The 27,202-nt window shown below is 48.6% G+C and overlaps 1 protein-coding gene across 6 annotated transcripts in view; it reads left to right on the top strand.

The window, feature by feature from the left end:
• The window catches only part of GPSM1 (G protein signaling modulator 1), an 81,100-nt gene that overhangs the window by 10,838 nt on the left and 43,060 nt on the right, over window positions 1-27,202 (top strand). For 3 of the 6 annotated variants that reach the window (XM_080401957.1, XM_080401960.1, XM_080401959.1), the window contains 8 exons: window positions 16,258-16,479; window positions 17,032-17,167; window positions 17,461-17,603; window positions 19,136-19,259; window positions 20,459-20,574; window positions 20,854-21,009; window positions 22,749-22,857; window positions 25,887-26,013. In XM_080401957.1, the coding sequence (XP_080258083.1) occupies window positions 16,258-16,479; window positions 17,032-17,167; window positions 17,461-17,603; window positions 19,136-19,259; window positions 20,459-20,574; window positions 20,854-21,009; window positions 22,749-22,857; window positions 25,887-26,013 (1,133 nt within the window). Of the gene's footprint in view, window positions 1-9,196; window positions 12,712-12,770; window positions 15,298-16,257; window positions 16,480-17,031; window positions 17,168-17,460; window positions 17,604-19,135; window positions 19,260-20,458; window positions 20,575-20,853; window positions 21,010-22,748; window positions 22,858-25,886; window positions 26,014-27,202 lie in introns of those variants that run through there. The other 3 variants (XM_080401961.1, XM_080401956.1, XM_080401958.1) reach the window with 3 other exon arrangements.

Genomic DNA, 27,202 nt, shown 5'->3' with positions numbered 1-27,202 from the left:
CAAGCTTTCTGCAGCATGAAAGCAGATGTATAAACCACCAGTGACTAAACAAATGAAAATACCTAGTATCATGAGCAATGTGTGTTTCTCTTTCCTTTCTGACAAATAAGCCCTTCTGATTTAAGTGAGGAGTAGCTTGCTTGGGAAACCCATTGGCCAGCATCTCATGGTGAGTGAACAGGGACTTGCATACATAAATGCAGATGAATGTCCTGGAATTGTGAGACTCCACATGTGCCTCAAGGCATTTCCTGGCCTCTGAGTTCAGCAGAGTGTCTGAGCTCCTACATGGGTCTAAATAATATAAAAACATATGAGTTCACCACAATGTTCCCAGAATTCTAAGGCTGCAGCCCTTGGCCAGCACTTGTATCAATTGCTTCCATCAGGGCTATAATCCAAGAACCTGCAAGCATGAATTAGTTGATTGACTGAAGTCTGTGGTTTGGCGCTTTCCTGGGTGAAGCGACTGGAGAAGGGGAGGCTGTCATGGTATTTGCATTCATCCCTTTCATGTGTACTGCTGGCAGGGGAAACAGTAAAAGTGTGCAAGCAAATACCACAGGCTCTGTGAGGACATTGTATTTGACAGGGAGCTTTGACAACCTGTTCGGGTGTCTAAGGAGTTAATAATGAAATGGCTGAAAAAGCTCACTTTTTCCTCTGCTGTTCTGGAAGAAAATGAAAACTCACTCTGCAACGTCTACATTTCTTTCAATAAAGCTATTCTTTGGCATCAGTGTTTTTGGCAGAAAGTTGTCATCAGTCATGCCACTGAGTGCCCATTTTGCAGAAAGTTGTGTTGAGAGATCAGCAGCAGAAAAAGAAAGCCTGTGAAAGCTGCATGGGTGTCTGAGACGCTGGCCTCTGACAGAGGTGTCCTGCTGTGCCATATGTCTGCAGGAAGGAGTGCCAGGGCCACATGCTGTGACTGTCCTGCCCTGTGGCTGCTCAGCACATCAGCTCACCAGCGAGTGGCTGGACCAGTCCTTGCCACAGCATCCAGGATTCTCCCTGTCCCTATTTTAAAGCCAAATAGGCAGTGACACAAGGGTGAGGAGTGAGCAGGGAAAACTGTTGTGTGCCTGTCCTGCCCTTGGTTCTCCCTGATGAATGAAACGACATTCTGTTGTGGTGGGAATCTCTCTGTGAAGGATCTGGGGTGAGGGTCTGAGCAGCGTGACTTCAGGGAGTCCTTTCGGCTTTGCTGAGGCAGGCTCAGACGTCCACTGGGCTCGGTGAAGCTCCAAGCCCATGTGCAGAGGTTAGAGCTCACCTGCCCAGGGCCAGGGTGGCTGTGCTAACAGCAGCCTTAGGAAGGGAAGGAAGGAGATGCTTTGCAGACCTGGCTCCAAATGAGAACTGAGTCATTTGTCAAGGCTGACAGCTCGTGCTCAGAGCTGGTTGCCTGAGGCTAACATGGCACACAGACAGGCGACGTAAAAAATATATCTATATGCACACACAGAGGAGAGAAAAGTAACAGCTCAAAACACGTGACTGGAATTAAAATTAAAAGAATTCCCAATTAAAACCATGGTGTTGGAGGATGTAACTGCTCCTGAAAGGCTTACAGAGGCTGTTTGTACAGCACAAATGCAGCCTCTCCATAATGCCCTGGATTAAAACAGGCAGGCTTCTCCAGCACACAAAATCTGTGTAGAAGCAGTGTCATTCCTGCATGTCAGCAGCTTCCCCAGCCCACCGCCTTCACAGGTTAAGGTAAGGAGCTATCTTTTCACCTGTCTCATCCTCCGTGTCGCTGCCGCTTGCGCTCCTGAAGTGCGTTTCTCCATGCAGGCTGCTGTTGTGCCTTATCTTTCTTTCGCTGCTAGATGACAATGTCTTTATGCAGGAGCAGAGACTTTTTTTTTTTTCTTCTGAAGACATGCATTATTCAGTAGTCAGGATAAATGAACTCCCTGGATTTGGGCACGTGTGTTAAGTCTGATGCTATATCCTCCCTTTTCACCAGTGCAAGGGAGGAAGGGAGCAGTGAATTATTTCAGTGCTACAGAGCAGCCTGTGTTCTGTGTAAAGCCATTGCAATACCTGTGAGGTTGCAAGGAGCTAACCTAAACCTAAAATAGGCCTGTGGAGCAGTCTCTGCTAACCATTCCTGCTCATTCTGTCTCCTTAACTCTCTGTTTCCATCACACGGGTAATACATAATATAACGTTAAACTCTTGGCTTCGTTCTTTGTATGTGCACAGTAACAAATACTTGCCACGCCAAGGGGTACTGTGCAGCAACAGGGAAGGTGAGGGTGAGAAAGAAATATGGAGGATGGGAGGGAGGAATCAGAAGTTGAAGCCATGAAAGACATGGCCTTAGGAAGCTTCATTTGGGAAGGGTTTCCCCTTTCCAAAGGGTATTGGGCTCTGCCTCTAAGCCAGCACGTGTGGCTGGTTGCTGCCGTGCACAGTGAAGGCAGAACATCCCCGTAGGCTGAGGATCTGCTCCTGCTTGCAGCTGGACTAGAAGCCTCCCCTGGTGTCCTAGGGATGGGGGAGTGTCTGCTGTGGCGTAACAGTTGTGTTTTGTCAAGACTGGGGAGAGAAGTGATGAGGTTTATAGAGGGTCTAGGATATTTTGCTGGAGTTGAATGTGCTACAGGCCTTTACCCCACTTTGTGAGGAAAGTGGAGGTTTTTTGGCATATGAAAGCTTAATAATCTAATGCTTCATCCTTTTGTTCCCCTTACCAAAGGCTCAATTCCAAGAAACATATACAAGAGCATGATTTTATTTTTTTTTATTTGTAGTGAGTTTTGCAGTTCACTTAAAAAACAATTCATTATATAAACTAAGTCATGATTTTGTGATAGGAATGAGAAAATTATTAGGGAGAGTAGTGTTCTTGCTGTATCCAGGAGGACTTTCCAAGAAATGTGATGTTTATCTAAATTCCTCCTGTGGAAGAACAGGACCAAACCCTATTTCACACATGTAAAGACATACCATGCTTTGATCTATGTGGCAAACTCATATAGTGATATATGCTTGCCTGCTATTTACACACGTAATTGAATCACACTAATATCACAGTGTTGGAGCAAAACCTGATGTGGTGCCGTGTCAGGGAGGCGCGGGCACTTGATTCATACAGACGTTCCACGCAGCGGTGCCAAGCGTTTCCAGGGTAGATGTTATCCATGGAGCTATACTAGGACAGAAGTGCTAAAAACTTGGGAAAATGCGGTGGAGGACTAAGCCACGCGATCCAAAGAAGAAGTGAAACCAGCTTGCAAGATGCTGGAGCTCCAGGGTTCCTCGCAGAGGCAGCAGACACCCACCACAGACTGTGCAGCGCAGTGCTAGACGGTGGGGTCTGTTCTCCTCGGATTAGCAAAGCAGAGCATGATTCTCACCTCCCATACGGACTGTGTTGCGGTGGGGTGATGGCCTGGCCTTCTGGGAATCCTGCCACACCCTGATGTAGAGGCTTGCAGATGACTCTTGATGGCATGTACAAATTTTTCTGTAATGCCGTGAAGAACCCAAAAGCACTTTTGCTGTTGCTCTGCTGGGCTTGCACAGAGGAGCTGTAGAAACTGTGTCTAGAGATGCTGGCTGCAGGGGACCCCTTGCTGATATCTGGGCTTTTGGGGAGCCTCTGCTTCCTGGTTTTTCAGACAGGTGTGGAATATTATCTTTACAAAATCCAGAGGGATGCCCTGTGGCTGTGCAACAGCCACAGAGATTGGCAGTGTCCCACGCCTGAGCTCTCTCACTGTTTGCCAAGGCAGCCTTTTAAATGCACGAGTGTGTCTGGGCTGATTTCCGACTTTTAGCACCCCTGAAATCTTCTGGGAGAGCACGACAATGCTTTTAACAGCCCTCAGAGCATGAGACAGCTGCAGGAAAACAATGTCGAATCGGTGCAATCTGCTCTGCAACAGCTTTGCCAAAGAGAATCTGTCCTAGTGTCTGGCATCGCTTCCAGCGCAGCCGCAAGCTCTGCCCACCCGCCTTCTGTGACCTGAGAGAACCACCTTTGGGGCTTTCTGGTTTGGGCACAGAGGGCTGTCATCACCGAGGCACTGTCACACACTCTCACTGCCGTGCTCTGGCTTGATGTCACCCTCTTCACTGGCTTTACCAAGTGGCTGAAAAAAGGAGTTGTTTGGCTTCACTGGACTTGATTGCTTGGTTTCTGCTAACTAAGCTTTTCGGCGAGTTCTGCAGAAGGTAAGAGGGCCAGGTTCGCGCTGTTACTGTCGCTGAGGTCATATCCAAACCCCTTTCAAGTGTGAGTGTTGGTGCTAGAGGGTTGCAGAGCATCTTGAGCAGTTTCTTGGTGAGTTGTGATTGTTCAGCATCTCCCTGGCTCAAAGCCTGGATGGCCCAGGATCAGGGTGTGTGATTCCAGATAGATCCCAAAGGCCTCTCTCTCTTGGACTAAAATACTTGGCTTGGGGCTGAAGGGAAGCAGATGAGACAGGAAGGGAACAAAACCAAATGGGCTGTAGGTTGCTGAGGAGCCAGTGGAAAAACTATGGTGCGAACTTTGCCGTCGTTGCCTTTTACCCTGCATGGTGACAGCAGTCCACGTGCAGTGCACTGAGCACGGGTCAGTGGTTTGCATGGGTGTGTGGGTAAGAAAGAGGCAGCGTGTGGGGGGCGTGCGCAGCCGCCGACTGCTGGTGCTGGGCAGATGCTGGGGAGGGTTGGGATGTGGAGGGGGCAAGGGGCTGGGTGCCTGGGACAGGCAGCGGTGGGTTCCTTTGTCTGGTGGGGCTTAGCCATTAGACAGTCCCTGGTGTTGCTGGGACTTGGCAGCATCTTCTCAATATGCAGTTGTTTTCCTGCTGTGAGTCTGTGCTCCAAGGCAGGAGCAATTGGCAGGTTGAGAGAGGAAGGAGAAGTGGGGGCTGTAGTTGGAGGGATTTCCAGGCAGCTTGAACTGAGAAAAGACTTGGGCCTGTGGCCTCCGCATTTCTGGGAAAACAAGACTTGCTTTCACTTGGCTTCGGAAAAGCAGCCTGGGTGTGCAGGAAGGGAAGTCTCAGGAGGCCCCTCAGCCTGTGCAGTTCCACAGCACAACTGGAACAATTGTGCCGGGCTACACTTGTGGAGCTGAGCTTGACCCTGCTGGCAGCTGGAGGGGTGGCAGGAGTTGGGGGAGGCTGTGACACCTTGCAGTCAAAGCTGTCTCATAGCTTGAGTCCTGAGCTGCATGCTTGCTTTGTCCAACCTGAGCTGGCATCATTGTGCTGTAGCTCCGTTAGGGTCCATGAGGACTTGTCCCTGGCTCTGATGAAGAAGACAGAAGGGGCCAAAGTGTCCCCTCTCCTCTCCCCTCCCAAGAGAGCAGTGGTGCTGGGGTCCAGGCTGGCCCCATGGGGGCTGGCTGCTGAGTGCTGCTGTGTGTCTGTGGGAGGCAGGTGCCAGGCCGTTGTAGAGAAGAGGTGTCTTGAGTCTGGACATCTCTCATTTACAGTGCTTCTCAATTTGGAAAGATAATCCCCCAAACCAGTATCCAGCCATTTTCAGTAACAATTTTAGCATGAATGAATCCCTGTATATTGGGGGGGTAATGAAAGTTGAATAGCATAAATAAAATGGGTAATAAATAAATCAGCTGTTTTCATTGTATAGCTGTTGATAAGCTATTTGCTTTTCTAATGTCTATCATTATACTTTAAATAATGTATACATTGTAACTCAGTGTATTTTGTAGCAGGAGCAGTATACTGATTTAAATCACAGCATATATTTTAGTCAGAGGATGTGTTGACCTAATTGCCGAAGTAATGTTATAATGAAAAACCATTCAGACTGCATGTCCTCTCTTGCCCTCTGGTTTCTGGAAGTAACTGAAGGAAACAGCCCTTCACTTCTGGTGAAATCATCCCAGGAGTGTTGTTTCATTGCAGTGTGATGGATTAATTTCATTGAAGGCACTAGCACCGTACAAGAAAGCAAAATGCTCTTGGAAAACTCGGGAAGTTTCCCTCATTGTGCTGAGTTCATTTCAAGCACCCTCAGTGATAAAATAAGAATGCGTAAAAATCCATCCTGTTGGAGGTGCTGGCTGGCTTGGTACTCTGTATGGCAGATTCCAGATGTTAGAGTTGTTACCTTCGTGGTCTGCAGGTGAGAGGGGAGAGACAAATTAGTGACAGCACAGATCGAGCATCCTCCTTTGTGCCTCCTAGGAAGGAAAGAGCATCCTCAGATCAAAGCATCATTAGTTCACGAGCATTTGGCAGGCTAGTGCTGCTGGCCTCTACGCTTATTTTCCTTTAGCTCAAACAGCGAGTGGTGGTGGGGTTTATATGCTGCTGCTGAGCCAGGCGAAGTGATTATGTTCCAGGCTCCTTGGAAGGTTTCATTCTCACACTTCTTGAAAGTGAGTTCTGCTGCACAGTCCCGCTTCAGAGCCATCTTAATCAGTTCCTATGTTTGGTGGATTTATTATTAGTATTTGGGAGTCGGAACATGTTTTAATGAATTAATTTTCAAATTGGTGTCTCCTTAATGATAATTTCCTTAGACTCTGGAAAGTATTTGCATCTTATAATTTAAGTGCTCTGAAACTGGGCATCAAGTGAGAACAGGATGAGATGAAATTCACATTTGCACCTTAATCCCACCTGAGCGTTCTCAAGTGTTGCAGGGTAATTACATCCCATCATGATCCTTTGGTATCTGAGTAGTTTTGGAGCATAAAGGCTTAAGTTTGTGCTCATTGCTTTTTAGAGGTTTCACTGCTCAGATGACACATAAAAATTTCATTGTGTTCTCTGTTCTTGCTATGGGTTAAGCTGTATTTGTGGGAAGGATTTGGAGCATGGATTCAAGATAATTATTACCAGTGTATAATTTATTGAGAGCCTAATCCTTCCAGGTGTAGAGCAGGTTTCTGGAGGTTGTGAGTATCTTAAGCTCCTGGAATTGAGGACATCTCTTTGGGCAGGGTTAGCTCTTCAGTGATTGTTTGGCATTATGTTAAGCTGATGGCACGAGCTGTGTGAGCACCCTTGCCTGGGTGGAAAATGCTGCACCTCATCCCTAACAGAGCAGCTCTAGTCTGAGTGGTTCACTTGGTGCTTGGAAAGAAGGACCTGGCAGAGGTGCTGGGAGCCAGGGCTCCTGGATTCCCTTCCATTCTCTACAGCTGATGCACAGCGAGGCATAACTTGCCCACAGTGTCTTAGCTTCCTTTTTGCAAAATGGGGTCATAGCTACCCTCGTATCTTTGCAAAATATTTTGTGGTCCTTAGGTTGAAAAGTTTCTACACATACCAGTTCAGCATCATAAGTTTCTTTGCAAAATGCTACTAAACCAGCAAATAACTCCTGTTTGCCTTTAGTTCTCGCTGTCCCGATGGATCAGAGCCACAGAGGTAGTCAATCTGCATCGCCTTTGGTCACATGGAGAGTTGTATGCAGCCACAGGGTAGTTGTATAAGCAGGAGAGTGCTGGATGACTTTTGCTTTCAAGCAGGCAGTGGGGAGTTTGAATTTGAATTTCTGACAATGACACAGCTTGTTGGAACCATTATGAATTGAAATGGGGTCTTATTCAGCTCTGCTAATAAGAGGGTAAATGCAACTAAATACAGCTGTCTTCCTCACTGTCATTTGGTATTTATTAGCAAATATGCGGTGGAATTGAATCCCTTGTAAGTACTCTGCAGCTAATGGTGGATAGCAATTAACTGAAATGACTACTGTTGGGCACTGATGCTACCATCAGTGCGTGGAAGAGGAAATCTGGAGCCAGCACACGGAGCCAGCACGCAGACCCAGCAGTTTCCAGAACTCCCTGTAGTTTTCCCCTTTGGATTCTCTGTTTCATGCCCTTATCAAAAAAAGCCTGCAGTGAAAATCGCTTCATCTTGGTACTCCCTGGAGCTCCAGCTTGAACAAACACTTCTCAAGCAGCAGTGTGTGTGTGTGTGTGCGTGTGTATATATATGTGTGTGTGTGTATATATATAATCTTAGCATTTTAAGTTTGGGGGTCACTGGAAGGACTCACTGCAATACTGTTGCCAGTGAAGCAACTGTGTGGAGTAGAAAACTTCTCCCCTCCAGGTGTGTTGGTGCCTCTGCAGCACTTCGCATGCCTCAGGCGACGTGAAGGAAACTGGACCAGATGCTTGGAAAGAATTCAGAACCTGGGTGCAGCATTTATTGTTTCATCGTTGGCCTTTCCTCTCCAAACAAAACGAGAGGTTTTGTTTTCTTCCCCTTACTAATAAGGTGACATGTAGGTCACAGTGCCCCAGAAGTTCTGCCCTCCATTGACTGGGGGGAAACCAGCTTCTGCGTGCGAGTTTCAAACCACCAAAAGTAGTTTGAGTCGGGCTAATTTCACGTATATCTTGATTTGTTTGTCACCCTTCCCTGCCAGCCTGTGTTTGATATGGTGCCTTGTGAGGAAACTGCTTGTCAGGAGGGGATTAGTGCTTGGGTTGTGACGTGAGTGGGAAGCGAGGGGTTGTGCTGCAGGGAGAGCTGTTGCCAGGGTGGAGAGGCATTGCTGGCCATGTTGCACAAGAATTGGTCTTAGAAGTGATCTAATTGAGTATTTTCATCAGTGCCCTCCATGCAAAACAGAGCAGGTTGCTAATGAGCATGTTGATGTTAGGGAGGTATGAGCAGTACAGAGGAGGATGAGCCTTGAATAGGAGGAACTGAATGATTGATAGGTCTGGTGTCATGGCAATGTGATGATCTTTAATGGTATGAAGTTGCAAGCACGTGCACTTAGGAGCTAGTAATATTTTTTTCTCAGTGGTGGGAGCTCATCATTTGGGAGCAAGTGAGAGAGAGAGAGAGGCAGCTGTGCATGTGCTGGTGATATGATGATGTGAGCCCCAGCTCGTTTTGAGGAAAGTTGCTTGATGAGGAGTGAGGATGTTGCCTGGGGCAGAGTGGCCAGAGAGCAACTGCCTGAAACATGTTGTGAGTGTCCCAGGCAGAGAGCAGCAGTCTAGTCTGGCAGCTGGCAGTGCTGGCCCAAGGCTAAACAGGTATAAATTCACCACAAATCAATCTGGGCTGTGCGTCAGGAGGATCTGGGATAGCTTTCCTCATGTAGGGAAGCCCATGAAAATGGTCAGACTCTGTGAAGCACAGCATGGGCTTTCACACTGGTGAAGTTCATTGAGCTTGTTCATGTGGGATGTGAGCTCCCTCCATCATGTCCCTGTGCAGTGGAGAGGAACCATCCCTGGGCACTCGGAGCAGCTCCTACCTGGCTGTGTTACCTGCTGGTTTGGAGTCATCGGGACGGTGCTTTCTGTGTCCCGGAGCTGTGCTAAGGCTGGGAAAGGAAATTATTAAAGGTGAGTACTTCCCAGCTTGATGACTTTCTTTAAGGATGTGCTGCCATTCAATTATTTAAATGCATATTTAGTTAGTTAAACCAGTGAATACACATTTACACTAAGCACCTGATAAATGTGGTCCTTTTTTGATTGGGGAAAAATGTTTAATTAGCCCTGTCATCAGTGCTCTGAAGTTACATTTATTTTTTGTATAAAATTCGATTAGTTTGCAAGTAAGATGCTAAAATCAACAGTAGGTTTTACTGTTGTTGGTGTTTCTGGTGAGGTTTTTTTTCTGTCTTACCTTGTGTCTAAAAGTTTGGGGTTTTTACTCCTGACTTTAGAACTACGGCAGCTCTGGCTGGGAATGAGTTTTCCAATCACCCCCACTAATATGAATCAAATACCTTTTTAATTTCTTTTCCCCCTTCAAACGCAGTTTCACCTTGCAGGTAGCAGAGCTTCTCTTGCCCTGTGAGATTTAAAATATTTAAGGCAGCAGACAACTGCCTCCTAGCTCTGTCTTGTGGCTTGATGGATTTGTTGTCAGCAGGGTAAGTGCTGTGAGCAAGACAGTCCAGACAAGGCAGCCCTGGATTTGTAAAAGGGAGGGCTGGGGTGGGACACATCTAATTTCTGGACACTGTGGTCTCCTCTCCGCCTGCCTGGAGCGGCCATGGGGCTGAGGTGCAGACCTGAGAGCTGGGATTTCACTGTGTTCTGCTCTGGCTTCTGCGGCTGTTATCTCTTGGGCTGTAGGAGCTGCGGCAGCCCAGAGCTTGGGGTCAGCGCATAGCCCTTGATCTGCAAAACAGCTTGTGGCTAAAGGCAGTCTGTACTGTTGTTTTCCAGCCCAGCGGGGGCAGGACAAGTGTGATGTTGTCCATGCAGTGTTATTTTCTTGGAATATTTGGCAAGGGAGACGCAAGATTTGGGGGAGAGCAGGGTGATGTGTAGTGTTCCCCCTCTGGGGACCTCTGTCATCACACAAGTCCTAATTATAGTGCTGTTTTGATAACAGTCGTAATGATCATTGTTGACGGCACTGATAACACCTTGTGCTGGTTGCATTGTTTCTTACTTGGCAGTGTTCTCAGCATCCCCAGTGCTCCCAGGACCCTCCCTGCCTTCTCCATATTGCTGTGTTGCTTGAAAACATTTGATATGTAAGAGTCCTTGCGTTTTGCCTGTGCACCTTTTGTAAAGGAACATTTTCACTCTAATTGTTTCAGCTGGCTTGCCAGCCAGCCAAAAGGCAATGTAACATCATCATTAGCTGCTATCTGACAGGGATGAATGACCCTGGGAAATCTTGTTGTTAAAGGCAATATCTGCTCTTCCTGCTCTTCACTGCTCTTTCTGCCTTCAGAACAGCTATTCTTTGAAGAAGAAGTTAAGGAGGAGGGAGAGAGGCCCTGCCCTCTGTTGGATTGGAAAAAAGACTTCCTTATCTCTGTCACCGCATGCTGGAAGGTCACCTTATTCTTCCTCCTATGAGTGTCAGAAGCATCATCCATTCCTGGGTTTGAAATTCACAACTGTCACATTGATGGGGGCCAAGTGATCTGCCAGCGTTATGCCACTCATTCGTTCCTCTGGCAGAATGCTGTGCAGATTGCCTAATTCATTTGTGGCCAAACATTGGGTTTATATTTGGCCTCTTACTGCTTTTAAAGAAATTGTTCTTTTTGTTGTTGTTTCTTAAGTGCATATATTGCCCTTTTTGAAGTATGTTTCACCAGAGGATCTTAAAGTGCTCTGGGAGCCACCTCCATTGCCATTGTACAGATGGGTATGTAAGCAGAGGTGAGGAGGAGCCGAAGGACTTGCTTAGTGCTCCAGTTGGGAGCTGATGCTGGGACTCGTTGCTGTACACACCAGCACTGTTCTGATTTCTAGGTTACAACTGGTGCCTTCAAAACTTGGTTCATTATCTGGCCAGGCTTGACATAGTCTGTCATCTCCATGCATTCAGACGAAGACGGCTTGCTGTACATGGTGTAGTCTTTGTTTTGGTCTGGGACCTGATCAGGGGAGGTTTTTGGACCTTCCTGGCTGCTTGTGGTGGGCCTGGAATCCGGGATGTGACTTCTGTGACTCCTTGGAAATCCTGCCTATCTGGAGGAACATGCAAATCTCTGAGTGCTTTGTGCTGATTCAGGCAAGGCTTACGAACAAGGACTGCTTCAAGTGAGCTTCTGCCCCCTCCCTATGTCTTTGTTCCAGCCCACAGTCAGGGATGCACTGTGCTGTTAGCTAGAAGGTTGAGCAAGGTGGGAGAATGGCATTAACGAGCCCCAGCGCCTTAGCTGTAGAAAAGCAGCTCATGTTCTGCAGTGTGTCTGTCTTCTGAACCACACCATATGGCCGAGTCCAGCACCTTCAGTTTGTCAGCAGTGATTTGCTGGCTTAGGAGGGCCTGAATCTTCTTTTCTGGTATTATGACGTGAATAGCAGGTGCTTGCCAAGGTGGTACAGGCCCAGGCATGTTGTCTGCGTGTCAGCAGAGGAGAAACTTAATACCTGGGGGCTGGGGGGTAGAAGGCTCTGCCTTTTCGGGTGATGGTTTGGAGCCCATTTAAATGGGCAGGGATGCGCTCTATGGGATCCCCTTTCTCCTACTTTTTCCCAGTCTGAGAACTGCTCATATCATTTCTGGAACTTCCAAAGCTTTCTGGGTGGCCGATGGATGAGGTGTCTTTGGAACCTGTCAGACTAATGAGTGGTTCTGCCCAAAGGTGACCCCTTTTTTGGAGGAACCCTGAGCTCCTTACCTGACAAGGACAGGTTTGTAGCAGCAGCAGTTCTTCTGCTCTTGCAGCAAAGAGGCACCGACAGGAGTAGCTGATGCAACCACAGAGGCAAAGTGCTGTGGGAAGAGACCGATTCAGAAAGGAGGAAGCTGCTTGCCTTTGACCATCTGTGGGATGTTCTAGGGCCCTTTGTCTTTGGGCAGCGCTGAAAATACGAGTGAACCAAGATGCTGTTTTGTTCCTGGGTTTCAGCTCTGAACTCACCTGTCTGCTCCCTGAAACCAACAGTGGGTGAAGGACGTTGTATTTCTTAGAGGAAAGAAGACTTTCTTTAGGTCTCTGGAAACAAAAGCAATGCTCCTTTCCCCTTCCCTTTCAAGAGCACCATACGGAGAAAAAAAAAGAAGTGTCCCAAATAACACAGTTTGAGATTTCAGTAACTGAATGGTAATGCTGCCCATGCAGATGGAGTAAGAGCTGGAGAGCAGTGCATGTTGTACGGACATGAAGATGCCATCAGCACCTTCAAAACCCCCGGTTCCTGCATATGAACTTAATAGAGAGACCTCTCTGCAAAATGGTTCCAAGTAGACCTCAGCCCCGCTGCTCCCTTCTGCCGGTGGGCTTGGAGCTCTGGTTTTATGTTGAGACAATGCGCAACCTGCAGAAGAGAAGGTAGGGGAGGTCTCGGGCATGTGCTGTGGGAGGAACTGGGGCTGTGATGAGTCTGTTGTTGTTGACTGTTTTACCTTTGCCGGTCTGTCAAGGCTGTTCAAGTTGGCTCACTTGAACAGCAGATTCCCATCTCCTACCAAAATTGCCCTTCTGTGTTTTTCTTATGGACAGTTGAGCTGTGGCCTTTGGAAGCTGTTGTATGTGGAGTGTTTGTGTGCTGGAGTTTGTTCATTGACCTTTAGTTGGTTCCTCTGCCCTTGGCATCGTGTTTGAGTGCTTTTAAGGCTGCAGTGACTGAACTGCATGCAAAGTTGCTTCCCAAAACTAGCTCTGTCCGGGGGATCCTGGAGGGTGTGGGAAGGGCAGGTGGGTTTTAGAAGTGGGTTGTGTTTCTATTAATAATTGTTATCCTTGACTCTTGTCCTTTTAAGTGGCAACAAAAGCTTGGCAGAGTGCGATGCAGAGAAAAAGCCTTCACTCCCTTCCCCTCGTTTGCTTAGGTCCCAAACTGAACAGTGATGTTAATTAGATAAGTCAGATACTCTGCAAAACAGCCTGTTCAAGGACAAACAGATTTTAATTAAAGGCTGTGTGCACTGGAAGGTCATGTCACTGCATTGTGCCTGAACAGTTACTATGGGAACACCAGGAAAGCACCCAGAAAGTGTGAGTGTGTGTGTGACTACGAGAACACAGGTCTTGAGGTGCAAATTTCACTTCTGGTTATGTTTCCACTGGCAAATATGGTCTGAGTGAGATGCCGCCCTTGGGAGTGTGTAGTTGGGTTTTGTTGCTGTAGGGTTTTCCATGTTGCAGGGGTGGGAACCCTCGCTTCAAGCTATTCAAATCACACAAGTTTGGTCTGAGCCAGACTACAACGCTGTGAATTAGGGCAACTGATTTCCAGCTCAGTTTCTAGTCTGTTTATAGTTGGTGAACTCAGTTTCTTAAAGAGAACCTGGATATTGGGAAGAGTTTTGTTTGTGCTGAAACTTGAAGTGACATTATTTTGAGGTTTGCCTCGGTCTTTGCAGTCTTCTAACTGGAATCCAACATTAATTCTTGTGATAGTGGCTCATTCCTGCATTTCAAGCCCTCTCAAGGTTCATCTCTGCTAAGCTGCCTGAATTTAATCTTGCTGACTTGAGTATAAGGTGTTCTTGTCTGTCTTCAGTCCCAAGCCTTCTTTCAACTGTTTGGGATGTATCAGCAGACTTGTCAATAGCCTGATGCTAGATAACCACTCTGGTGATCTACAGACCATGAATGTGCCTTGGGACTGATGGAGGTTTGGTATGATCCCCAAATGGGTCCCTCTAATGCAACGTGCAGTAGCAAAAGCTCATTCTTACTAACTTTCATGTGGTCTAGCAAGGGGATCCATAGAGAGAATTTAAATATTTTCAATATTAACACTTATTATTTTTTTCCCCCTATCAAATAAGTTGAGGCAGGGACTGATGCTGCATTGGCACCGTAAGCAGGCTTCTTGCACAAGTAAAATAGCCACTGAAATGTGGGCTTTGCAGTGAGCTTGAAATCTAATATTTGTGTGGGAGTTTGAAAGCTCAAATGAGCTGCTTCACAATCCTGTTCTCCCTCTTGTTACTTGGTGGTTTTGGGAACAAATGAACCATGAGACAGGAAGGATCACAAGTGTGTTTGAAGGGAGAGTCTGAAACCAGGTCTTTTGCTCTTTGGTGGTTGTTTTTTTCCTGTTTGTTTGGACAGCCCTTGTGGGTTGTCCTGCTTTGGAAGATACCGTTGGGCTGCCAAACGTTGGGTGTTTGGAGCCATATGGAGCCGACTCAGCAGGGAGATTGCCAGGCAAATAGGGCTGGATTTTGGAGAGTTTATGCACCGCTTATAGAGGAGCTGGCTTTGTTTCCTGACAGCTGAGAAAACGCCATTCTGCCTGTTTGTAGGGAAAATAGATCAGGATTGGTATTTTGTACGTGCGTCTCCCCGTGCCCCTCCGCAGCAGTGGGAGGCAAGTGCTGGGTGCAGGCGTGGGCAGAAGGTACTGGAGCAGGAGGAACTGTGCCCTGAAGTCAGTGTGGTGGGAGCATGGGTGCAGGGCGGTGGGTTGTGCCCTCAGGGAGAGAAGGCAGAGCAGCACAGTGCCCCGGCTTGGCCAGCACACCTCAGCCTGGGTCTGCAGAGACCCTGGCCCTTGGGTTGTAAGGGTGGCTTTGGGGGAAGCATGTTCAGGGCTCAGCGGGAGGCTGCTACAGGAGATGTCAGCTGGGTGGGTGCTGTCACAGCGATGATGAGCAAGTTGTTCTTTTGGTCTTGGTGCTACAATCAAACTTCCTGCAAGTGCTCTTTGCCTGAAAACAGACTAGAAACTGGCTTTGAACATTTATTGTCTTTTGTCTGACCCTTGCTTTTCTGACTCTGGACAAGTGAGCTATGTTTTTTTCTGCGCGGATGTCTACCTTTGACCTAGTTAGTTTTGACTTTTAAAAATACATTGAGCAGAAACGAAAAAGCCGAAGAGAAGCATCTGACAGAGGAGCAGGAACATGCAGTGTCTGTCCACCTCATGAAGCGGCTGACTTTGCAGCAGGCAAGATGTTTCCAAATGTAAGCTTTCAAACGCGTGCTCTGTCCCTTCTGAGAACTCTGGATACACACAGCCTGACAGGGATGGCTGTACTTTAGCAAGGATTTGGCAGAGCACTCAAAGGAGTAAGTTTCCTTTCTCTTGAAGCAGTACCACTGGTCTTGCTCCTCTCTGCTGGCTCCCGGAGTGCTCTCACTGACAGCATAGCGTGTGCCATTGCCAAAGGTGTCAAGAAATGCAAGGGAGGAGAGCTAGCCTGGAGGCTAATGTGCAGAGCGCCTGTGGAAAAAGTGACAGTGGAGGAGTTAATGAAAAGCAGACACCAAGCACTGGAAGCTGCTCAGCCAAGAATTTCTGCACAGTCCAGGGCTTTCTCCGATACGCAATGAAGATGTGTTACAATTTGGCTACCCTCTCTGTTACCCCAAGGAGAGGAGTGCAGGCATGAATAGTCTGGGTAGGTGGCTTCTGTCATGTGCACCACCTGGAAGAAAAACACAAGCCATGTTAATCTTGTGGTATAAGTGTGCATCTTGAGAGCCAGGAGCCCCGAGTTTCTTGTTCAGATTCCTACTGGGAACCCAGGGGTGCCTTTGGCCACTTGCAGATGCGGTCTGTACATCTGGATGCTCCTGTGTCTCATGCCTAGGAGGCTGGTTTCCTGGAGGGGCTAAGTGCCCACCATGTGTACTGGAAGCTGGTGTCCACACAGCTGAGGTGTGCTAGCTGTGTGTCCCCAGGTTATTATCGCCCAGACAGTGTTTGACCTGAGGCTGGTGCCTTGGTGCTTGGCGCTGAATGCAGAGAAGGAGCTGCTGCCTGGAAGGTGGCTCCCTCCAGAGTGTTTTTATAGAATTTTTTTTTCCTGGTGCTGTGAGTAATTAAAGATATGTGATGAAGTGAACTTTTTAACCATTGCATAGCAGCATGGATGCACTGTGGTCTAACTCCTCTAGAAATTACTGTCTTGCTTTTTGCAGAATGGAGGCATCCTGCCTGGAACTGGCCCTGGAAGGAGAGCGCTTGTGCAAGGCTGGGGACTTTAAAGCTGGGGCAGCCTTCTTTGAAGCGGCGGTGCAGGTGGGGACAGAGGATCTGAAGACTCTCAGTGCCATCTACAGTCAGCTGGGCAACGCCTATTTCTACCTAAAGGAGTACTCCAAGGCCCTGGAGTACCATAAACATGACCTTACCCTGGCCAGGTAAGCATGTCAGCAGTGCTTCATCCTGATCAGATTCAGCTTTTCAGGGCTTGAGCAAAGGCAAGTTCTGTGGGGTCTGAACGCAGCAGCCTGAGGGAATCTGCCCTAGAAATAAGCATCCAAAACTAGCCCTGGGGCATGGGTTGAGTGTGCTTTGGAGAACTCTGGGGGCAACAAGAATGGGTCAGCCACATTCAGAGCAGGGAGGTGGAGAAAGGAATATGGATGTGAGGAGAGTGCTTGTAGCAAGAGCAGGGCAGCATCCTGTTCTCTTGTCCCCAGGTACTTGTAAGTACACCCAAAGTCATCAGAGCAGTTCACCCAAGACAGCAAAACAGGGAACAAGGATCTGTCTTCAAAATTGAGAGAGCTTGTATGAAGCATTTGAGCTTGGCATGTGTGCTGGGAGCTGCTGGATGTGCTGGGAGCTGCTGGATGTGCTGTACATACCATGCAGCACTTGCTGCAGCTTGAATTCTGCCACCAACAGATGGTGAATAAAAGCATGGGAGCTCTTTAACACCTCTCATCCTTCCTCTGGTCATCTTGTAGAACCATCGGGGACCGCATTGGAGAAGCCAAGGCAAGCGGCAACCTCGGGAATACATTGAAAATACTTGGGCAGTTTGACGAAGCTGTTGTTTGTTGCCAGAGACACTTGGACATCTCTCAGGAGCAGGGAGACAAGGTAATTGGTTCATGGCATCTAACAGGAAGTATTTCCTAACTTTACAAATAGTCTGTCTGCAAGTCAGTAAATGTGATATGGTGTAGTGAAGGTAGGCTTTGGAAGGAGGTGGCGTGTAAAGCTCTCCCTTCTGGCTGCCATCACAGGTCCACGCTGCTGACAGTAACAGCTGCCACGATAGTGAAGGTGGGAAGGGAAAATGTGGGCCTCCTGGCTTCGACCGTGTCTGCCCAGCAATGAAAAGGTCCGTATCGGGATGTGAAGTGTAAAACCTTGGTTCTTCCTCCCTTTAGGTAGGTGAAGCCAGAGCACTCTATAATATAGGAAACGTTTACCATGCAAAGGGAAAGCACTTATCCTGGAACATGGCTCAAGACCCAGGCTACGTGCCTCAAGAAGTCAAGGAGACGTTACAGAAAGCTTCAGAATATTACGAGTAAGTATTCAAGCTTGGCCAACCCTGCAGGGATCGGGGCTCGTGGGGCATCAGTGACTGCTAGTATGCACACAGGTTTGCCTTTGAGCTTGTCCTGCTCAGATCGTAATCTACATTTTTGATGTTTCTGGTCTGCTGGCAGCTTTCAGGGTCTGCAGGTTAGCTGAGCTCTGGTAACTGTTAGGCTAATGACAACTGCATGGGATGCAAAGTGACAGATTTTCCCGAGTCCTGTTGGAAGCATTTCTCATAGCGGGGGTTTGTTTCCTGGGCCACTGAGGATGTGGGAGCTCTGGAAGACGTTTGTTACAAAGAATGGGACTGTGAGCTCAGAGCTCTTGAAAATCTGGCCACTGGGTGAGTTTTTGCATGTTGTAATGAATTAGGAATATTCTCCTGAGATGCCAAGTTACGATGGCAAATTAATCTCAAGGCAGGTGAGAGAGGGACTGCAAGCTTTTATAAAATTGGAGCTAAAATTCATCCTGGCATTGCCTTGGTAAAACTCACTGTGGTTTAAAGTATGAATATGCAGTTAAGTTCAGTAGTCTGCTCCTTCTCAGAGCTGTATTTGGAAGCTCCTGCAGCCCCTGCTGCTCTCTGCTGGCCTTGTTAAGAATGGATCCCTGTGTGTCTCCATCACTGGGGCCATGAAAGAGACTCTCCTTCACGCAGAGAAGAGACTTTCACTTGGAAGTCCTGCTTGTCCTTCTTGTGGATCTGTAGTTTATCTTGCTTGTAATGTCCTCCCCTTTCCTAAATAGTTTCAAAGATCACTCTGATGTCCCACGCAGGAAGGTTGTCACCGGACTTTTGGGCTAATGCTTTTCCTCTTGTGCTTCAAAGTTTTGCTTCAGTAATGCAAGGGTTTTAAGTAGCCTTTTTAAATGAAGAGAGTGACAAGATCTCATATCTGAGGATGTGATAGTGCCTATATGTAGCTCACCACCCTTTTTTCCAGAGAACGGTGCATGTAGCATAGCCAGTGGGTAAATTTGTGCCAGCTGGGGGCTCTATGCTTCCTTATGTGTGCTGTGTATGTAAAGAGGGGAAAAACCAAGGTAAGTGCTGGGAAGCTCCATAAGCAGAGTCTTGGCATGGGACTGTGGATCTTGCCCCTCTCCCTAGGTTTGTGCCTGTCCTGTGGCAGGTAATCTCCTTTCTCCTATGCTCCTGATTCTCCCCTGTACAGTAAGGTGCCCATTTCTTGTTTAATGTGGGATCCTGTCAGTGTGATCCATTGTTGTGTGAGCACTTGTGCAGTTCTTGTACACGGCTACAGATTCCTTGAGGTTGAGAGAGCAACAGGGACTTACACCACTGGATCTGCACAGGCTCCCAGAGCTGCAGCTAGCATTGATCACCAGACTTCCACCTGCCGAGGGGTGACCGCCTGCAGGATGGGCGGTTGGGAAGGGGCAAATCCTTCTCCAGGATTAGCTCTCCTTTCTTTATGGTGCAAGTTTCTTCACTGTGTCTCCTGCAGAGTGTGGGCTGTGTCTCACCAGATGTACTACTCTGATTTCTTTCAGGAGGAACCTGTCCCTGGTGAAGGAGCTGGGGGACAGAGCTGCACAGGGCCGTGCATATGGCAACCTTGGCAACACCCACTACTTACTTGGCAATTTCAGTGAAGCTATAGCCTTCCACAAGGAGGTAGGAAACCGCTGCACCTTCTACTGGGGTCAGGGGCTGAGACTGGTTGTTGGAGAGCAGCCTTTCTTCTCGCCACAGCCCAGGAAGTACAGGGAGATGTTTTCCCTCAGCTGTGTTTTTCTCCCTCCTGCGAGTACCCTCAGGGTCTGGCCCTGTTGTACTAACTCATGCTGAGCAACATCTTACTGCAGTCCCCATCAGAACCTAATGAACAGCTTGAGGGAAAGGTGCTGCTGGCTTGGAAACCAAAGGAGATTGCTAAGGGCAAATTGCAGCTGGGCTAGCAAGGCTTTTCTGCTCTTAATTTGTGTTGGTCTAGATTTTAATAAATGCAAGCCATGAATTTAATTAAGCTGCTGAAAGAGCTGTTGATCAGGAATAAGTGTTGCTTGTAGAGCATAGTAACTCTCTGTAAATCTTTACAGAGGGTTGAGGTGACACACTCCCTGCTCCAGTTTGAATGCAAGCTAGCATCTATTTCAGAGTATATAACAGTTTCCTTGCAGCGCAAGGTGCTCAGCACCTTGGAAAGTCAGCTCTGTCACAGCTCTTCTGACTTTTAAATGCTGGGGGAGAGCAGCCAGCAGTGCTTTGGGAAAAGGGGCTTGAAAAGGGGTAGAAAAACGCTGTGCAGTGTTTGGGACCAGGAGCAGATACTGCAAAGTGAGAGTGAGAGGTGGGGGAGCGAGGGGACGTAAGAGGAGGAGGAGGAGGACCGAGGTGCAGGCAGGGGCAGAGGTTATGGGGAACAGCTGCAACACAGTGAGATGGAGTACACCCACGTGCATGTTTGTTCTGTGCCACAGCACTGCGCAAAGTGACAGCCTTGTTCCTGCACTTCAGTCTGCTGATCAACCACATCTCTTCACAGCCTGACCTACAGCTCTCCGTTCTCCTGTTTTATTCAGGAGAATATGTAACTCATTTCGCACTTTAGCTAGAGGCATGTGTACTGACAGGGCTGGAGTAGGAGCTGGCGAAGGATGCAGCATTATTCCCAGTGTTACAAAGGCCCTTCCTGATGCTGAATTGCACAGAGGGAGAGATTTCCTGCTGCATCCAGCCCTGCTAGGCATGTGCACCACTACCTTGCTGGGTAGGAGCTTTGCAAACCAAGAAGTTAACCTCCCAGAAAAGTTTCTGTGTAACAGAAACCTGGCAACAGCCAGCCTGTACTCACTAATCTGTGTTTGCTGCAGCGCCTTGCTATTGCGAAGGAGTTTGGGGACAAGGCAGCCGAGCGGAGGGCGTACAGCAACCTGGGCAATGCACACATCTTCCTTGGGAGGTTTGACATCTCTGCCGAATACTACAAGTAAGTGCCAGGGGTTAAAGCAGACTCGGAGTACCTGTTCCCTGGAAGTTGTGACCTACTGCAGTGAATTCATAGGCTCAGAGGGATGTCACAGGAGACCTGGAGGCCAGTTGCATGTGTGGCGCTCAATAGCGGCGAGTAATACAGCCACCTGACAGCCTGCACCGTGTTACAGGCGTCAACTGCGACACAGTGCACACCCGAGTGGTGACTTTTCTGTCACCTTGCAGAGTGCCCTGCAGTGACCAGGTCTCTTTGTTCCCATCTGTTCCACTGCAGGAAAACACTCCAGCTCTCCAGACAACTCAAAGACCAAGCAGTGGAAGCCCAGGCTTGCTACAGTCTTGGAAACACATACACACTGCTTCAAGACTATGAAAGAGCAATCGAGTACCATCTAAAACACCTGGTGATAGCACAGGAGCTGGGAGACAGGTAAAGGGCTGCCTCAGGAGGTGGTGTCTCTGATCTGGTGGGTTCAGAGCACTGACCCTTCCCTGTTGACTTGCTGTTCTCTACTGCTGGGGTTAAACAGCAGTGATGCGTATTCTTGAAAGTCGTTAGAAATCTCATAGAACCTAGGTCTTAGTCCAGTCAGCCAGCAAAAACATAACGTGATTGACATCTTTATCATGTCACTCAAACCTGGAGATTGTGCCCTTAGTGCTACGTCTGCGTGGGCAGCGTGAGATTTCTAATAAGTACTTCAAGAAAATGCATTGTATTCAGCACTTTGCCATGCATCTACTGCTGTTTTATCCCAGAAGGGCCCCTCTAAAGCTCCCCCAAGTTCAAAAATATTGTGTCTTCCTTCCTAGAAACTGTGTGGCTAGGGCATGCATATGTGCCACTTTGTCTTGTTGCTCTGCGATAGTACTGGAAAGTTCCATGTAGAAACAAGTGTTACATAGAGCACATGGAGATGATAAATTTTGCTTCTTGTCATGCCTTCTTTGGGAGGCCTGGTGCTTTTTTTTTTTTTTTTTAATATATACATTTTTTGAGAGGTGGGTTCCTTTCTCCTGGATACTCTCTCTGTGATCTTGGAGCCACCTTGCAGCCGAAGTGACTCTGCAGCCACCGCGTTCGGTGTTGCTGCTGATGGCTCTTGGGAGTCTGGGTGTCCTCCACTAGATGGAGCAGAGACATTAGAATGGGAGATCCGTGGCACTTCGGGCACTATCTGCTCAGAGAAGGTATGATCCCACCCAAGGGTGAATCATGCTGTGGGGGTGCAGGCCTGTGGGTTCCTGCATTTCTGGGAACACACCCTATGAGCAGAAGGTATTGAACAGGGTGACAAGAAAAATGTTTAAATGCTGATCAACCCGCCCAAACCTCTGAAAAGGGAGTTGCAGTCATGCTGAACCTCCCCCTGCGCCCCCATATGCTTTTTTTATCCCGTCACCCCCCACATCTGCTCGCTTGCAGAGCTGAGCAGGCTCTGATCAGCTGTAGGTCTCTGCCTGCTTGTGCAAACAGGTGCTGAAACCTGCTCCAGGGACACCTGGGTGTCTGGCTCGGGCTGGGGGTGAGGGCTGCCTGTTCCACACCTGCCTGCACTCCCTGGCTTCTGAAAACAAGAAGCAATGCCCTGAAAGCCTTGTGGAAATAGGTCAATATTTGCTCAACTGTTGCATGCACAGACTAAAACTGCATGCATCTTGGGTGACACAGTGATGGTATTTAAGCAGGAGAATGTTGCGTGTCTGCAACAGTCTCTCCTTGCCATATTCTTGCTAGTTTAATCCCGGGCTGTTGTTGAACAAAATCCCTGGGTGTTATGTGCCCTTTTGATGCATTGTGCACCTCTGGAGATGAATCCTTGCTGTGTGAGGCAGAAGCTGGACAGGAGCTCTGGCTTGTGCTTTTGGGCTGACTCTCACAAAAGAAGCCAAACCGTTCTGGGTCTTTGCTGCGCTGCTTAGCTTTTTGCTGCTGTGGGTGGAGGTCCACTTCTGAGGCTATTGCTCGTTCCCTGATCTTACTGATGACACCAGAAGAGTTTAAGGTGCACAGTGCATTTCGTTTTCCTTTGTAGAACCTTTCTGTAGGTGAAAACGTGGCTGGGGAGGCCTGGCTGCCAGTGCTCTGGGGAAGGAGGCGCCGAAGGGGATGCCGTGCTGCTGGGTTTTGCCCAGCATTTCTGTGGTTGACGGTTTCCTGTTTTGCAGGGTGGGAGAAGGAAGAGCCTGCTGGAGTCTAGGAAATGCCTATGTCTCCCTGGGGAGCCATGAACAAGCTTTGCACTTTGCAAGGAAACATCTTGAAATCTCCCAAGAGGTAAGAAAAGCTGGTTCAGATCGGAGGGAATCAGTCCACCCTGTTGAGAGGAAGGTTTTATTTTGTGCCAGTAAGCTGTATCCCTCTTGCAATGACTGCTCTGGGAAGCCCTTGTGTATGTGCTGTTTCAGTGGTGTCTTTAGGAACTGCAGAGCTTGGCTGGAAGATGCTCCTTTTATAGAAGGCTCCCAGCCTTCCTTTTAATTACAGCTAATAAATTTGCTGTACATTGCTCTTAACTGATGTTCCTGGGTGGGAAGGGATCTGGGGACTCACTGTCTGGTCTGCTGACCAAGGTGTTGTGCACCCAGCTGGTGTGAAGGAACTGATACCACTTGGTGTCCAGTCTGGTAGTACAACCCCCCCCTTTCCTGAACACAAGGCTTGTGAGATTCTGACCGAGATGGACCTGGTGATTCTAGCTGTGGTCTGGCTCAATTTGCTGGCAAGTTAAGTACCTGCAGGAAAAAAAAGGCTAGTTTCTCCCTGGTGGCTGGGTGCTCTAAACTTACCGTATTTTGTGCGACAGCACAGGGTGCGGGTGTACGTCTGACAAGTCATTTCTTCTCAGTGGAGCTGGCAGGGTGTCCCAGCTGCGAGGGGGTGAACTCTAGCATTGTCCTCGTGCCATCGATTGCTGATGCTGGACGAGCGCAGCCTGCAGCTGGCCCCGTACTGCTGCTGTGCTGTCCGGGCTTTCGTGCATGCAGCTACTCTCGTTTTCACAGCCATGCTTGCCCAGCTAGCTGCAGCTTTCCTGGTACAAGAACCTACAGCATTTTTAGGTGGCTTAGAAGTATGGAAAGCAAGAATCCCATGGTTTGCTCTTTCCAGTATGTTGTGTGGCATTCAGCTGTGTCCTCTTTAGTCTTCCCCAGATGAAGCACTAATTGAAATCACCATGTGTAAATGCTTTGTGTGTTCTCCTGCCAGTCTATTGGGTTGGCTAAATCTTAGGGTAGGGTTGACATACCAGCCTAATTATGTATTTAGTTATGCTTATCAGACATGCAGAAGAAATACTGTTCTTTGGCCCTGTACGCTTTAGGACAAAGTAACTTCTGCAGCTATAGCCCGCTAGGGCTGTGTTGCAGCGTGGGGCTGATTACTCGGGGCCAGATGGCAGCTCGTCGCAGTGCAGAGGAGGGGTGACAGGAGGCCAGGAGCAGCAGTGGTCCTGGTGACTTCTGAGGGTGGAGGGGAAACCCGTTTGGGGTGGAGGTTCACAGTGTTCTCATTCTGGGGTGATGGCTGTGATTACAGGAGGTTACGAGGAGTAGGTTACTCATGGCAGATGGCTAATAAACTCCCCTACATCATTAATTATGGAGCAGTGCAGAGACTGTCCATTTCTGAGGAGAGCCTGCATTAGCTTCTAGCAGCTAGTGATTCTGTTATAAAGCTCATGTTTTATTTTAGCCTTGGGAGCCAAGTGAACGGCTTGTGCTGTTGTGGCAAGCACCAGCATTTTGCCTAGCAGAAACCCAGTGATTTTAGACCTTTGCACACTGATGTTTGCAGCTCGTTTCCCATTACCCTTTCCCCCTTCTCCCCCAACAAAATGCTGATGGTGAAATTTGAATCCAAATGAAGCCTGTTCAGAGGAACCACACTGGAAGCTGCTGTAAGGTGATCAGAGGTTTCAGAGGAAATTTTTCAGTGACAGCTGGAATAAAGGGTGTGTACCTGAAAACCTTGGAAGCTGCCCTAGCTCTCAGATGCTGCTCCGAGTACCTTTTTGACTTCTGCATGCAGCAGAGGGCTCCTGGGGAACTGAGACATGTGAGCTGAGGGCAGAAAACAGGGCTCTGCTAGGGTATGTGTTGTAGGTCCTGCCCAGCATCGTTGTCCTGCCAGTGTGTTCCTCTGATGTTAATAGGGCCTTGGAGATGATCTGGAATGAGTGGAAGTCAGAGAAGCATTTAACAGAGCATCAAGGACTGTGAGACCTAAGCAGGACATAGTAGTTTCTCTGGAAATGATGTCAGCAGCCAATCTCTTGTAATTGGCAGGGTATTTATGCCTGATAATAAGCTGTTTGATCTGCCTCCCTTTACTAGTGTTTGGGGCTTTGTCATAAATAATGTGAGGATTTATGATTTTGTTCTAGGATGGCTCACACTGCAGTCTATCTCGAAGGACCACAAAAGAGCTGCTGGAAGGCATTTAATAGGGAGTCAGCCCTCTCCAAGGGAACAGCCAAGGTCGTCTTCTGTAACAGAGGCTGCTGTTCCTCTGCAGATTAGAGCTGTTTCTGAGTGCCCTCTCTGTGTTTGCTGGTGATGTGCAGCACGGCAATTTTCTTGTTTGGTTAAACTTTGAGGAGGGCCGAGCAGCGTGTCCTATGACTCCCCATTTTAAGTAGCAGAAGCCATTGGACAGATCTCTTCCTGAACATGTAACATTGGCTACCTTGCCCTCAGGCTGGTGAGAGATGGGAATGTGGAAAAATCTGGACTCCCAAAGATTTTTGGAGTCTTGCGTGGGTAGATCACTAGGAACAACTCAAAGCTGTATGGATCTGAGCCAGGAGATAAGGGCTTTTGGAGCATCCGAGCCCGGAGTGTGACACCACCCACGTGGCTGATAGTAGTGTGGCTGTCTGGTGCTCAGTAACTATGGAAATACTTGAGGAAGGGGGCTGAGCGCTTCAGGGCTCTCTGCCAAAGCCATACGTGGTTGCAGGACGGACCAGACGTGCACGTTTAGCTCTGTCCCAGTTCTATAGCAGTGGGCGAGCTGTGCCCCCGCAGTTCATTGTACCAAGCTCCATACAATTGCGCTTCAAGGTGTAGCCCAGTGCACAGCACCTATGGACCCTCTCCCAAATTATCACCAAGGAACTGATTTGGAGAGTTGCTTTAGTGTTGAAAGATGGGCTGTATGGTCTCTCAGGGTGTCTCCAAGCTCTTTTTTTCGATGTCTGTGTGTTTGCTTTGATATGGGACTGACAAACCCTTTGCTAGGGGCTGTTTGCTTAGAGCACGTTGCCTTTTAACCAGCTGCCCTGTTGGTTTTCAACCCTGTAGATCGGGGACCGGAATGGGGAGCTGACAGCACAGGTGAACATGGCCCAGCTCAAGTCAGCCCTTGGCTTGGGCCCTGGGGATGAGGACGTGGGTACAGCTCATCACTATTCTGGCTATGAAGCACAAGGTGAGTTTCTGGGCTTTTGCTGACACTGACAGGTCTCACGAAAGATGTGATATGGTGCGTGGGGAGGGGGAGCTGTTTGCAAGTGGGCAACATGGGAGGAAATATGAATGCCAGAGCAAGATGAGGCTATCAAGTGCCTTTACCAGAAAGAAGACTGTGGTCTGTTTGCTCTGTGTTTTCCCATAAGCTGCAAGGACAGGGAAGGATAAGCCCCCAAAAGGGCACAGAATGAGTTAATGGAATTAATCTTTGTTGGACATGGAATTCCAAGCAGCAAATCTGCTTTTGTCTCTCTTAAAGCTCTGCAGGGCCCTTTTAAAACTGATTTGACTGATAAAGCAAGCTTTCAAAAGGTGACTGGCAGGGATTTTTGGCTGCTCTCATTCTGATTAGCACCCAAGGAACAAGCCTGCAGCATGGGTTGAAGGCAGGCTGTGAGCATCAGCACGCTGGGTGCTGTCTCACCCCCAGAACAGCTGCAATGATGCCCAGCTTGGACATGAACGCATGGCAAGACTTGGTTACAGCAGACAAAATGGCTTTACTCACCGCATTGGGCCCTGGGTTGTTCTCCCTCTGCTCCCCAGGGAGCAGGAGAGCACAGCCGAGTCCGAGTCCTCGCCACATGGTGCTGTCAGCCTGCCAGCCTGACGTGTGTCCCCAGCTCAGGGACCGTCTGCCTGTCCTGGAACTGCCCGCTGCAGGCACTTGTGTGGGTGCCTGGCATGGGGCACTTCCAGCCGGTTGCTCTGTTGCTGTGGACAGACTTAATAATTCACACACACGAAACTGCATCCCGGGAGGTGTCGGCTGATTAAAAATGACCTTGTTAGTGCAGACACATTTCTTAGGCAGTATGTTCTCTTTCCTGTTGGTAGAACTGACGCAGAGAAGATGATGCTTGGGTTGAGGCGCAGTGTTCTGGGAGGGAGAAAGGCTGGCTGTGCGTGTTTGCTCTCTGTATTGATCTTGAAGGCGTAGCCTGCTAAAGCTTTTCCTGAGAAATCGAGCTGTGGGCAAGGGAGCCAGTGTGCCCTGCCATGCCCCATCAGGAGCTGAGTTCTTTCCTCAAAGGTCGTGTGGGCCACAGCAGGTGCCCCAGCCTCCTCCTGCACATCATCTCCACTTGGTAACTGCTGGGAAACCACTTAGCTAGGGCCTTGCGCTCATTCCTGGCATCTCGTTAGGG

The sequence above is a fragment of the Falco punctatus genome (assembly GCF_963210335.1).
Source record: "Falco punctatus genome assembly, chromosome: 9".
Lineage (NCBI taxonomy): Eukaryota > Metazoa > Chordata > Aves > Falconiformes > Falconidae > Falco > Falco punctatus.
Note: the sequence above shows the minus strand (reverse complement) of the source record. Positions and strands in the feature narration are given on the sequence as shown.